This window comes from Sceloporus occidentalis, unplaced genomic scaffold (genome assembly GCF_023333645.1).
Source record: "Sceloporus occidentalis isolate IW3139 unplaced genomic scaffold, rSceOcc1.0.p SCAF_7, whole genome shotgun sequence".
Classification (NCBI taxonomy): Eukaryota; Metazoa; Chordata; class Lepidosauria; order Squamata; family Phrynosomatidae; genus Sceloporus; species Sceloporus occidentalis.
Genome location: NW_028316987.1, coordinates 33,159,021 through 33,173,026, shown reverse-complemented (window position 1 = coordinate 33,173,026; position 14,006 = coordinate 33,159,021). Strand labels below are relative to the sequence as shown.

General features: G+C 41.8%; 1 protein-coding gene across 3 annotated transcripts; it reads right to left on the bottom strand.

The window, feature by feature from the left end:
* Nucleotides 1-990: 990 nt before the first annotated feature.
* Nucleotides 991-11,034, bottom strand: LOC149309491 (UPF0415 protein C7orf25 homolog). 3 transcript variants are annotated; one of them, XM_089531267.1, is made up of 2 exons: nucleotides 10,777-11,034; nucleotides 991-3,098 (listed from the first exon to the last, which is right to left on the bottom strand). In XM_089531267.1, exon 2 carries the CDS (start codon nucleotides 3,080-3,082, stop codon nucleotides 1,826-1,828), a length of 1,257 nt encoding a protein of 418 aa, XP_089387393.1. In that variant the 5' UTR covers nucleotides 3,083-3,098; nucleotides 10,777-11,034; the 3' UTR covers nucleotides 991-1,825. The 3 variants fall into 3 exon arrangements, with proteins under 3 accessions (XP_089387393.1, XP_089387392.1, XP_089387394.1); XM_089531266.1 differs by having other exon boundaries at nucleotides 10,820-11,034; XM_089531268.1 differs by lacking the exon at nucleotides 10,777-11,034 and adding an exon at nucleotides 8,990-9,008.
* Nucleotides 11,035-14,006: the final 2,972 nt, after the last annotated feature.

Below are 14,006 nucleotides of genomic sequence, written 5' to 3'. Positions count from 1 at the left end.
ACACTTTTTTCCTTTTCAGACTGGGAAACCAAACATGACTTTGAGCATGAAAATGCAGGACATAAATTAAAATAATAGAAAAAAATTCAGAACAATTCAGTTGTCTGAGAGGACTGAAGATGCACCCTGACTGGCAGAGAGTATAACACATGCTCATAAGTACTCCCCTCACTCCACACCAATGAAAAGCTCCACTGGCATAAGCCTACCACTGGCAGCAGTCCTATTGGTGTTAAGCCCCAACAGAGGGCATTCTATGCAAAGGGTGGAGGCAGCTTTGAAACCAAAGCCCCTTCACTGATCCAAGAAGTCGATGGTGATCCTATATTAAGCCAGGCTACAGTTAGTCCTCCTCTCTATCAGTTTCAATAGTGTGGAATAAAAAGTCTTGAAATTCTTCCTTTCATCCTGACCAGCATGAACTGAGCTACCTGTGGGAGGCAAACCACCACTCTGCTTCTCACTGATGCCAATCAGGATAGCTTTCTCTGGGCTCTTTCACGCTACAGTGTTATAGCACTATGAGTCCACTTCAACTGTCCTGGCAATATTCTATGGAATCAGGTTTTGTAGTTTGGTATGGCAGTAGTTTTCTGTCTGAGGATTCAAAATCCCCCTGCCGCTAAACAAATTCTAAAATCCCATTTAATATTGCCATGGCTGTTAAACTGGAATTATAGCACTACAGTTGTGTGGTATGAAAATATCATTTGATCTCAACTTATTAATGGAGTTAGTATCCACCTTTTTTTTAAGAGTGAACTTAACCCTGTATCTATGGTAGGATTCACTTACACTCTTTCATTTGGTATGATTTCATCTTCATTTCATTAATAAGCACTATATTCAACCCTGAAACATATATTCCCATGCCACATACAGATTTCAGCTACTGAGCTATAATGCCATAGTTACCTTCCAAGGCTACACATGCTACACAGGCAGATTCTATTTGAATGGTAACATTTTAATGTTATATTGCATTCTGTCAACATCATAATTATGTCCAGTAAAGTAAATTACAGAGAAGCCACTACTTTGTAAATGAGAAAGAGTTCACATAAAGATAAAGATTAGCAATCCAGCCAAAGTAAACCTTCTTAAAATTACAGAACAGTTGTTTCAGTGGATGGTTTTAATGTACTTAAATCTGTCATAGGTAAATCAATGAGACTTAACACTGGTTAATTCGGTTGTTGGCTTGTTTTTCAAAAAGTATTCTGCCAAGTGTTCTCACTCATGTGCATACACTCTTCATGTATTATTCATGTCAAAATAGACCATGGAAAAGATAAAAACCTTATGCCACAAAGATAATGTTGAAAACAATCCAGCTGAACTTAACCAACTTTTAAGTACCACATGGAAATTAGAGCTTTAATTTGAAACTGAACTTTGTTTCTGAGGTTGAAATGTGTGCTTAGCTCTTTTGTAGATCTAAACTTTACTGGAATACACAGATGTCACTAAAGCAGTCATCTCATAGGAAGTCCCACCTGTTCCTATCCATAATGTTCAGGCTATGCACTTCCTATACAGATATCACTAAGCTATATATTTGCATGTCAACCTCATGAAAATAGCTGGATGGAGCAAAACCAAGTAACTGTTCTGCAAAATGATGCCAGCAAATTGAAAAGTTGTATTAGATGTTACAGCTGAGGAACAGTAAAATTCAACAGCGTTAATGATTTAGTGGTAGCCCCATGTTTCTTACCAAGTTTAGTACTACTCATCGGCTGGATTGTGTTGCATATTTTTAAAGTTTTGTTTATGAAAGTGCTTCTGCTTCAGGAAGTATAAATAAACTAAGCAGTTTGCACTATCAGGGCCCAAAACAATGCTCTGGTAAAGGTGTGGCAGAAGATTCTTTGGTTTCTGTCAATGCCCTAGGCTGATGAATGAACACACTGAATTTAACCCCCTGGTTTGCTGCTGCCCTGACAAAGCCACTGTTTGCAGTCATGGTGATGGCCTTTAAAGCATCTCCTGTCCCAAAAATTGTCAGAGAACGGTGACTGATTTTGGAACTAGGTACTAATTTTAAGGCACGTTCAGAGGGCTGGTCTGGTACCACACTGATTCTTTCCATGAGTCGCGCAGCTCGAGTTTTCTCACCTGCTCCCCCCAAAGTTTCTAAGATAACCTGAAAGTCTTTAACTGCAGATTCACAAGCAAACAGCTCCTTGCCCTCCATGAACTCTTCCAGCAGCGGAAGGACACTTTCTTCTCTCTCCTGAGCTGCCTGCTCAGACAGGACTTTCTCCTTAAAGATGAAATCACAGCCTCCGTAGCTAAGGGCAGAGACAAAAGTAATCAGAGTAGTAACATCCAAGTTAACCCTATTGCACATGTCTACTCTGATTTCTGTAGGAAAAGCTACACTTGCTATTAATTTGTCCCGATCTACTCTTGTCACTTGAAGGCATTCATTTCCATCATCAGATTCACTAGAACTTAAGTGGACATCGTCCTTAGCATGCTCCGCCAATGCATTCACAGCAACGATGTCCCCCCGTATAGATATGCCCATCTCTTTCAATCTCTCTGCCACTGGGCAAGACACACCATTGTAGAATGCAAAGATAATATGTGGGTTACTGTACTGCACCAGTTGCTGACCACTTGCTTGCAGGAAATCTTCTGCTTGCTTAATGACACTTTTGTCACCATACTGGCCTCTGCCCAACCAAATATTGTGCAGTGCTTCAGCCTTGCGACCAATTGCTTTCACCCAAGTGTGACCACCATTTGCAACAACATCCACTACCAAGAACTGCTTTTCACCATATTTGTCTTCATAAGTAAAGACATGAAGGACTGCAGCAACTTCCTCCAGGTTCTCCGCAGACTCAATGATGGCTTGCAGGTGAGTGAGGTTTGTACTCTGCAGATGGGACTCTTTGATGGCTACCTTTCCGGCTTCCACCTTATGCAGGAACTTTAACTCTGCTTTCAATCTGCTGCAGAGTTTTGAACCTCCTTCTATGCCACCTTTCTGGGACCGGCAAAGCGCTTCTGCCCTTTTGATCAGCTCCTTAGCAACAGCAATTCTCTCACACAGCAAGGAATGTGCAGACATGCTGGTAACATTATTCCTGAAAATGATAAGAAAGAATGGACTGTTAGTATGGGCTGTAAAATTAGCACACCAATAAAGTTCCTCAAATAATTTGTTTTCCAAAAGAGGGGGATTCAACATACAGCTCTGCATTTTAAATAAATTCAACATGCTTAAACAAACATGAACATTTTTACATAATCCAGTTACAAACCAAGATTTAGTAGAAATGGTATTTTTATTTGGGTGAACAGAAAAAAAGAGATTTGAGATTTGAGTTCAAGGTATTTAGCAAGACACACAAAAAAAAAAACCCTAAAGGGATCGAATATTATGCAGAATTATCTTATAAAAGTTATGCATCCATACTTAAACAAGATACCAAGACAATCTAACTTAAAAATCCTTGGCTATTTTAAAATGATTCGCTCTCAAATACAGTGTACGTAGGCTGAAGCTTTCAAGTCATATATCTCAAGCAACCTATGCTACAGTCATCTCAGTGAATCTAAAGGAAAGTGTACCAAAACCCAATTTCTTATTGTCTTTCAACAGTTACAATATTTGTTTCTAAAGTGCATTAAAACAGAAACACACAAACAAAAGGGGGAGAGAGAACTAGATCCTTACGGAGTCCTTTAAAAAAAAAAAGAAGCATTCCACAGGAGCCCATGGTCGTTCTAAACCCTACGTATTAGTAAACTACCCATACTATTCTATTCTATTCTATTTTGATTTTATTTGTTTCATTTTGTTCTAAGACAATAAAGAAGACAGTGTAGTGTATCATCAGACCACTGCCATTCTAACACCATGTAATTGGGACAGAAATTCTTTTGGTTATACAAATGCTGCCATCTGCTGGACTGACCACAGGACAGCAATGCAAGCATCTATACTTGTGGAACTTGTTCAGATATTGTTGAACTGTAGCTCCCAACAGCCCTACCCAGCACAGCCAATAATGAGGGATCGTGGGAGCTGCAACACAACAAGTTGACCGTTCCTGCCTTCTGGTAAGAAGGTAGAGTCATAACAGAGCCTGACCTTCCACTTGGACATCAGGATAGCACTTTTTCCTAGGGAAGCCTTCTCCTCCCCAAACACTTAAGCATCTCAGTCATTTTCTCTCCCAATGGTCTTTTTAACATACCTTTACTACACAATGTGCAGCAGAACAGGAATTAGCAAAGTGTTCCCCTTACAATGTACCTCACTGATTCATGAAGCCCTCTTCGTCTCAGAAAAATGGGGGGGGGGGGGGGGGATAAAATAAAATAAAAACTGGATTATGTAATATTGCCTTTTAGGGCCAGGAACTGAGTTGGGCTAAAGTTCTCAGCAGTCCTAGCCACCACAGCCAAAGGTGAAAAATTATGGGAGGTGCCATCCATACTTTCCAGCAACAAAAACATGCCGCTAAGTTTGCTTATAGGCAGCTTCCTAGGCCAGGAGTGGGCAATTGTGTATGTTGCTGGATGGCAGATCCCACCATTTTAAGCTTAAACCAATCGATATGGAAACAGTACACTGAGGAAACATATAAATGATATGAATTGAAATGATGGCAGATTCCTTCAAGGAAGAAATATTTGCATACGAACCCACAATTTTAGAAAGTGAAGTAGAAAAATGAAAACACTTGAGAGAAATAAATTCCTAAGAACAGATTGCATACCAAGAGTTTCAAGCTGTAAATAAAAAATCCATTCAAATTCTAATAAAAATCTGCCAAAATCATGGAAAACAAAACCATGTCCCACAGACCGGAAATGTTCCAATACACAAGAAAGGGGACACCAGGGACTGTACATCAGACTACTGTACAATGTCCCATACAAGCAAAGTGGTGCTCAAGATTTTACAACAATATACCTTTACCACAAAAATGACAAGAAATGCCAGATGTCCGAGCTGGATTAAGAAAAGGAAAAGGCACCAGGGATCATATTGTAAACATACATTGGATAATGGAATGCACCAAAGAATTTTGGAAGAAAATCAACCTGTGCTTTATTGACTGTGTAGCTCATGAGAAAGCATGGGTCATGCTAAAAGAAATGAGCATGCCACATCTGACTGTCCTGATGCATAGTGTCCACTCTGGACAAGAGGCCACTGTCAGGACATGATGTGGAGAAACAAGACTGGTTTCCCACTGAGAAAGACATCAGACAAGGCTATCACCCTATCTCTTTAATTTATAGGCAGAACATGTCACACAGAAAGTAAGAAAGTCAGAGGAAGGAAGTGTGAAAATTGGGGGAAGGAACATGAACAATTTAAGATATGTAGATGACACCACATTACTTGAAGAAAACAGCAAACACCTGGAATCACTACTAAGGAAAGGTAGGAAATAAAGTGCAAAAACAGTTACAGTTGACTATTAAGGAGGCAAAAATAAAGACCACAAATGACTGACGTAACTTTAAAGTAGATGATGAAGATATTGAAATAGTTAAATATTTCCTGTACCTTGGCTCAGTCATTAATCAAAACAGAGACTGCTGCCAAGAAATCAGAAAAAGACTAAGACTCAAGCTATGAAGAAACTAAACAGGATCCTCAAGTCTTTATCAAACTTTATCAAAAATAATAAAGATATATCTCTGAATGTACTAAAGTTAGGGTTGTCCATGCCTTCGTATTTCCAATTTCTAGATATGGTACTCAATGTTGGGCAGTGAAAAAATCTGATAGGAAGATCATCAACTCATTTGAAATGTGGTGCTGGAGGACAGTTCCACGGATAAAGAAAAATACATAAATTAATAATAATAATAATAATAATAATAATAATAATAATTTTATTTATAATCCGCCCTTCTATATAATCAGGGCGGTGCACAACAGTATAAAATACAAAATTACATCTCCAATAAAATAAACAAATACATTAAAATACATTAAAACAATTCTGGCCAGCTTGTCACTGCTGACATAGACATAGAGGGGAGGGGAGAAACTAGTTGGGGCCTGTATCAGGGAATGCAAGAGTAAACAGAAAGGTCTTCAGCCCCTTTTTAAACTGGGCCAGGGAGGTGGCCGAGCAGAGCTCAATGGGCAGGGAATTCCAGAGGGTCGGGGCCGAGATGGTAAAAGTCCTCCTAGATGTGGAGGCTAGTCTGGCCCCTGGAACCCTCAATAGCTGCTGCCCAGATGTTCTGAGGGTGCGGGGCGGATTGTAGAGAGGCGGTCCTTAAGGTATCCTGGGCCCAAGCCATTTAGGGCTTTATAGGTAATAACCAACACCTTGTATTGCGCCCGGAAGCGAATAGGCAGCCAGTGCAGATCTTTAAGCACTGGTGTTATGTGGCTGGCTCTGGGTATGCCAGTAACCAGTCTGGCTGCCATGTTCTGCATTAATTGTAGCTTCCGGGTATGGTACAAGGGTTGCCCAATGTACAGCGCATTGCAGAAATCCAAGCGAGAGGTTACCAGAGCATGTACTACTGTTTCAAGGTCCCTCTGGCCCAGGTAGGGACGCAGTTGGCGTATCAGCCGTAGCTGATAACAGAAATCACACTAGAAGTGAAGATAACTAAACAGATTATCATACTTCAAACATATCATAAGATGGCATGGTCACTGGAAAAGATTATAATGCTTGGTAAAGTGAAAGACAGCAGAAAAAAAGAGAAGACTGTACAACAAATGGATTAATTCAATCAAGAAAGTAGGGCCCTGAATCTGCAAGATCTGAGTAGAACAGTTGATGACAGGGATCTTGGATGTCTCTCATTTATAGGGTCACCAAAGCCATCCCTGCAGGCTGCAGCAAAATGAAATGAAGAGAGCTACCCCATCAGCCCTTTCCCCACCTCTAGACCACTTGCTTTCCCCCCTCCCTAGCCCTTTTTTCTTTGATGCTGTGTCTCTTTCCAATGTAAGCCTGTGGTTTAGGCCGCTCTTTTACTGATTATCTGTAAAGTAATCAACTTATATCACTTTAATTATATGTAAGTATTTGACTGTATAGATCACAAAAAAAAAAAAAAACCAACCCTATGGAAGTCTCTTAAAGTCATGGGAGTTTTGATAGCTCTGATGAGAAATCTCTAATTAGGAGAAGAGGCTACTGCTAAAACCAAACATGGAGAAACAAAATGGTTCCCAATTGGCAAAATCTGCATTCTATCATCCTGTTTGTTCAACTTGTACGCAAAAACTATCATACAAAGGGCAAGCTGAGACTCAGAAGAAATAGGAGTGAAGATAGGAGGAAAGGAGTGAAGATAGGAGGACTAAAATAGCCTGATGATACCATAGTACTAGCAGAAAACATCACAGACTTGAAACAATTAATTGTTAAGGACGTTGAAAGAAGAAGGTGCAAAGGCAGGCTCACTGCGGAACACAAAGAAAACAAAAATATTGACCACAGAGGATCTACATACATTCAGCCTAGACAATGAGGAAACAGAAATAGTAACAGTTTCCCTACCTTGGATCAAACTGATCAGACCAGAGACAGCTGCCAAGAGATAGGAAGAAGAGCAGGAATGGGAAGGGCAGTGACAAAAGAACGAGATAATATCCTAAAGAGTAAAGACATATAACTGAGCACCGAAGTCAGAATCATCCAAACCTGACCATTGTAATGAATGGCAGATAAGAAGAAAATCAATTAGTTTAAGATGTAGTGCTGGAGAAGAATGGTGAGGATCCCATGGACAGCCAAAAAGGCAAACAAAAGGGTCCTTGAACAAATCAAGCCTGAACTCTCCCTGGAAGCCAAGATGATCAAACTGAGGTTATTGTACTTTGGCCACATCATGAGAAGGCAGGATTCACTAGAAGGCAATAATACTAGGGAAACTAAAAGGCAGTAGAGGTTACAAGTATGAATTTGGAGGACCTAAGCAGAGGAATGTAGGATGGGGAGTCTTGAAGATGTCTCATCCAAAAGGTCTCCATAAGTCGGGGTTGAGTAGAGGACAGTTCACAACCACAAACTAGTTTGATTACATTCAACGATAGAGCCCTGTTAGTCTGTAGAATCAATATGTAGAAAGATCTTGTAGCACCTTGGAGACTAAGGGCCAGCAGAGACAGGCACAATATGGCAGCTTCACGGTGGTGTGGGGATGCAGTGTTCAGACAGCGCATACCCCCATGCCAGCGCACAGCTGACCACACATGTGCGAGCATCCCAGCACTGTGGCATCACAGCATTTAGACAATGCGTGCCGCCGCAGTGCCAAAAAGCCCTGGCGGGGCAGGAAAAGCCACCACAAAAAGGAATGCTGTTTCTTTTTGCGGCAGCAAAACACCGGAGTGGGGCTGTGGCATGCAGTTGCCACAGTGCCCACTTGGTTCTTCCAGGGATGGCATCACGCTACCCCTAACTGAAAGAAAGAACTTAGTAGCATGAGCTTTCCTAGGCTTAAGTCTACTTCCTTCATGGCATTTAGTCCACCAAATGCATCTGAAGAAGTAGATTTAAATCTAGGAACGTTCGCGCTGCCAACTTCTTTCTTTCAGTTAGTCTCCAAGGTGCCACAAGATCTCTCTACATGTTGTAAGATCTCTCTATATATTGTAAAGAAAGAAGTTGGCTGCACGATCTTTCCTTGACTAAAATCTAAATCTAAAACCTACTTGTTTAGACAGGCTTTTAAAACAGAAAGTTTTTAAGGCATGCGATGGGGTGCTGTTAAATTGTTTTAATGTATCTTAAGCATTTTAATCTTCTAAAACTTGATTTTATCCTTGAATTTGTATTCATTATTGTAGCAAATTAATTCTCTTTTAATATACTATTTTTGTTTGTTTTTTAACTGTATGGCGTTTTTTAATGTTGTAAGCCGCCCTGAGTCTCAGCTTTGGGAGAAGGGTGGGATATAAATAAATATAATAATAATAATAATAAAATCTACTTCCTCAGATGCATTACAGATACCCAGTTATAGATCACAAACAAACCATTCATCTCAGATAGGATTTACAGTATTCTGTAGCAACTGCTTTCAGTGATGCTTGCTCCCAGTATGAGTAGGACTCTGAGGGTGTGAGTAGTCCAGGAGTACCAGCTTCACTTTATGGAGAACTAGTCTCCTCTTCCACCCCATAAAGAAAAGAGTCAATACTACTAGGGAAATGGGCATCCCACAAATCCTTCGCTTGGGGACAGAAAACAGAAAAGGAGCCACAAAAGGGGACGCACTAAAACAAATGACAACAGTACTTGCCCATAGGGAAACCATGCTTGCCCATAGGGAAACCATGCTTGCCCATAGGGAAACCATGCTTGCCCATAGGGAAACCATGCTTGCCCATAGGGAAACCATGCTTGCCCATAGGGAAACCATACTTGCCCATAGGGAAACCATGCTTGCCCATAGGGAAACCATGCTTGCCCATAGGGAAACCATGCTTGCCCATAGGGAAACCATGCTTGCCCATAGGGAAACCATGCTTGCCCATAGGGAAACCATATTTGCCCATAGGGAAACCATGCTTGCCCATAGGGAAACCATATTTGCCCATACGGAAACCATGCTTGCCCATAGGGAAACCATGCTTGCCCATAGGGAAACCATGCTTGCCCATAGGGAAACCATATTTGCCCATAGGGAAACCATGCTTGCCCATAGGGAAACCATGCTTGCCCATAGGGAAACCATGCTTGCCCATAGGGAAACCATGCTTGCCCATAGGGAAACCATGCTTGCCCATAGGGAAACCATATTTGCCCATAGGGAAACCATGCTTGCCCATAGGGAAACCATGCTTGCCCATAGGGAAACCATACTTGCCCATAGGGAAACCATGCTTGCCCATAGGGAAACCATATTTGCCCATAGGGAAACCATGCTTGCCCATAGGGAAACCATATTTGCCCATAGGGAAACCATACTTGCCCATAGGGAAACCATGCTTGCCCATAGGGAAACCATGCTTGCCCATAGGGAAACCATATTTGCCCATAGGGAAACCATGCTTGCCCATAGGGAAACCATACTTGCCCATAGGGAAACCATGCTTGCCCATAGGGAAACCATATTTGCCCATAGGGAAACCATGCTTGCCCATAGGGAAACCATATTTGCCCATAGGGAAACCATGCTTGCCCATAGGGAAACCATATTTGCCCATAGGGAAACCATATTTGCCCATGATCATAGGAGAATACTTGCTGTGGGCAAGGCATTTTCCCAATGATTCTCTATGGGCAAGTGCTGCCATTTGTTTTAGTACGTCCCCCATAGAAGTGGAGGGGAGTCTTTCTCCTGAGGAAAGGAAGCATCCTCTTTTTTTGGGGGGGGGGGGGGCATAACAATAATAAGTGGCTGAACCACTTTCCCAACAAGGGCCTTTTAGTGCCAGCCTCTGAGGGAAAGAGGAGGAGGAGGAGGAGGAGGAGGAGGAGGCTCCAAAGGATGCTGGGAGAGAAGCCTCGGCCGCCATTTTAACTGAGGGCAAGATTCAGACCCTCAAGCCTCCTCTCAAGGCTACTTATCCCTAAATTCTCGTCTAATAAGCATCCACATTGATGAAATAAACCGGCTTGAGGCCTCTTTAAGGGGCCCGGCTGTGGGCTATGGAATTCTGGGAATGGCAGTTTGTTGGGCCCCACAGTGGGGCCCAACAAACTACCATTCCCAGAATTCCATAGCCCACAGCCGGGCCCCTTAAAGAGGCCTCAAACTGCTTTATTGTTCACCCCTCAAGGCAAAAAACAAAAACAACCGCGCCTTAAGGACACTTACTCCCCCTTTACTCCGCGTTGTAAGGAAGGGCATAGCAACTCACTCCTTCCCCCTCAGACTTCCGCCGCCGTCTTCGTCGCTCCTCCCTTTGCGGAGCATAGACCTAGCAGTCTCCATCATGGACAAAACCCTGGCCTTGGAGGGAGGGATGGGCCGCACTGCGGGATTAATCCGGTTTCACACCGCTTTTAGCCAGCCTGGCTGAATGTTGCTGAAGGGAATGCAAAGCGCCCAAGCCCTGTTGCTAAAATAGGCTAAACAGCGTCCAGAATGACAAATCCCACAATTCTACAGCATATTGAGTCATGGCAGTTAAAGCGGGGTCGAACCGCATTAATTCTTCAGTGTAGACGCAGCCTGGAACGGAGAAGGAGTAGCTGACAAGGGTCTTCCATCGTATATATTTTGTTTCTGCTATATAATAATAATAATAATAACAACAACAAATGGTGTATTTATATCCCACCCAATCAAAGGGAATGTGATGAATGACAGAAGAAGGCATGCTATACAATCTACTTAGCAGAAAGGAAAGCCACAGTGAAAGCCCTGAAACATCCCCATCAGAGAGCTGTAATAATAATGCATTTCAGGGGAATCTGTAGTAGAAGTCTCAGTACTTGACCAAACTATAAATCCCAAGATTGCAGAGGTTGGAGTCAGGGCAGCTAAAAGTGGTGTTGTTGTGTACTTCCAAGTTGTTTCTGAAACCTATCCTGGGGTTTTCTTGGCAGGTTTCTTTCAGAGAGGCTAATCCATCATAAACACTGGGATAGCTGAGGGGGGGGGGGGGGAAATCAGCCAACGAAAGATATATTTGCATCTATTTAACTTCTGGCCATCATGAAAGATTTTTAAAATACAAGAATCCTGTGGAATAAGCAAACAGAGGAGTAATATAATATTTTGGAGGACAGAAGGCATGTATCTGCAACAGAAAGTCTTGAAGGTTGTCTGGCTTACCTGAATTGTTTGTTCATATTTCCACTGCTTTTGCAATAGTTACTAGCACTTGTAATTAGAATCCAGGATTTTAACTTGAAAACCATTTTAGCTTAGCCCTGCGCACTCCACTCCCTCACAATCACCCAGACAAGCTTACTTTCATACGGTTGTTTTCCCATGTATTTGAGCTTACTACAGTGCCACTATGCTAGAGGAAAATGCTGTAGTAACAATAAATTGCTCTCTGCTTCCCATCATTTCTCCCCCCCCCCCCGAGTATTCCCATATTAGAAGTCCTTTAAGAGCTTTTGCTGCTGCTGCTGCATGTAAAAGATTATGCATAACCCCTATAAAATGTGATTAATAAAATCCATGTATCAGCTCCATTTGTGGTTGCCCAATGGCTGACAGGCTCAATCAGCCGGCAGCATAGCAAAATGGTTGGAGCGTTGGGCTGTGAATCTGGAAAGGCAACTGCAAACCTCTGAACAAATCTTGCCAGTCAATCTCAGGAGCAGAGTACCATGAGAAAATAGAAGCATCCGATTCACATAACAGATGTTGTCCCTGTACCACAATGTTAAACCAATTTTGATATTGCATTGTTTTATAGATTATAGACATGTCTCTTTAACTTAAACGTACTTACCTGAGTTTAGAGAAGTGTTCAGAATATGCAGCTAGTGCAAAATTACAGCAGCCAGACTGGTGTCACGTGTGATAACTCACTGGTCCTGCAAAAGCTATGCAGGCTCCCAATTTGCTTCTCAACTCAACCCAAGGTGCTGGTGTTGACCTACAAAGCCCTAAGTTATTTGGGGCCAAGATATCTGAAAGACTGCCTCCTCCCAGATGACCCTGCCAGATTTCTGAGATCTTCAGAGGAGGCCCTGTTGTGTGTCCCAACACCGTGTAAAATTTCATTACATGTAAAAGGGCTTTCTCTGTAATAGTGCCCCAACTGTGGAGCAGTCCATCCGAGGAAGTTAGGCAGGCCCCATCTCTTTTAAGCTTTGTGTGGATAACCAAAACAGTGCTGTTCTCCATGGCGTTCAATGTTTGAAATTGACGTTTTAACTGTTTCAAAACTGGATTCTGGGGTTGCTTTTAGACTTGTAGTTTTTAAAGAGTATTTTAATGTGTTTTTAAAATGTTTTTATCTTTATATTGTTTTAATTCATTTTATTTGTTCAGGAGCCCTGTAGACTGGGAGGCAACACAGAAACACTATCAATAACAATGTGAAGTCGAAGGCTTTCACAGCCAGCATCAGTAACACATAGGATCAAAGTTCACATTACTCTGTGCTATAAGTATGGATTTTTACACATAGTGCCGTGGGATTCTCATCCCTTATGGTAAAAGTGGGGAAACAGTGGCTCTTCAAATATTAGACGCGAGCTCCCACCAGCCCTCAGCCAATATGAGATAGAGGGAGTTACAGTCCAACAGCTGGAAGGTCACTGATTCCCCATTCTTCTAACACAGCATAGAAAAGAATCTAACTTTTCTACCAAAGAGAGACAAGCTTCTTCTGTGGTCCTAACTTTTGTATACACCCTGCTGATTGGAGCATCATTTTGAGCCCATTCTCCTCAGCCTAAACACATTTGTAGGAGAAAAAAGGTCCATCTAGATTCTAGACATACAAAGAGAAACTACTCCTTCCCAAGAGTTTTCTGTTTTCTTCGATATAGTAAAGCATGCTGTACAACTGCTCTTCCCTTACCCTTGAGCACTTATTTTATGCAGAGCCACTCTATGTGACAAAGACCCCTCTAGTCATTAATATTTTATGCACAAAACATCAATCTCCAGTGCAAGGAGGGGATGGATGAAGATAATCTTTGAAGCAGTGGGCAGCAACTGAACCCTCTGCTACTATGAGCAGTGCAAACTACCTTGTTTTAAGTTAAAAACAGAGCACCTTGTATACTTAAGGTAAGCAGTAACACTGCTCCTGTCCCAGCAATAGTGAACATAAGGTGTGATGTAACAAGCAACACAATTATCACATTAAAGCCCCCATCCTGTAACAATAATAACCAGTTGAATTTGTGTTCCAACAAGTTATAGAACAAGTTTTTTAAAAATGTAACATTCAGAGCTCATATTACAGTAGCTGAACTTGGAAGCTTTTTCTATGCTCAGATATCCTATCTTGATTCTGGTATATACAGAAAATTCATGAGATTTTGGAAATAATGTTCACATGGAGGTGAACTAAGGACTAAGTCCAGACTAAGGACTTTTCCTGGGTTCAAACTTTCTTCCCTGTACTTCCA

What these genes read in the sequence shown, in the direction of transcription:
- LOC149309491 (XM_089531266.1), bottom strand. Translation starts at nt 10,896, where the DNA reads ATGATGGAGACTGCTAGGTCTATGCTCCGCAAAGGGAGGAGCGACGAA. An exon ending in GGAAGTCTGAGGGGGAAGGA is followed by an intron (nt 3,099 to 10,819) that starts GTGAGTTGCTAT and finishes TATCATTTTCAG; the next exon opens with GAATAATGTTACCAGCATGT.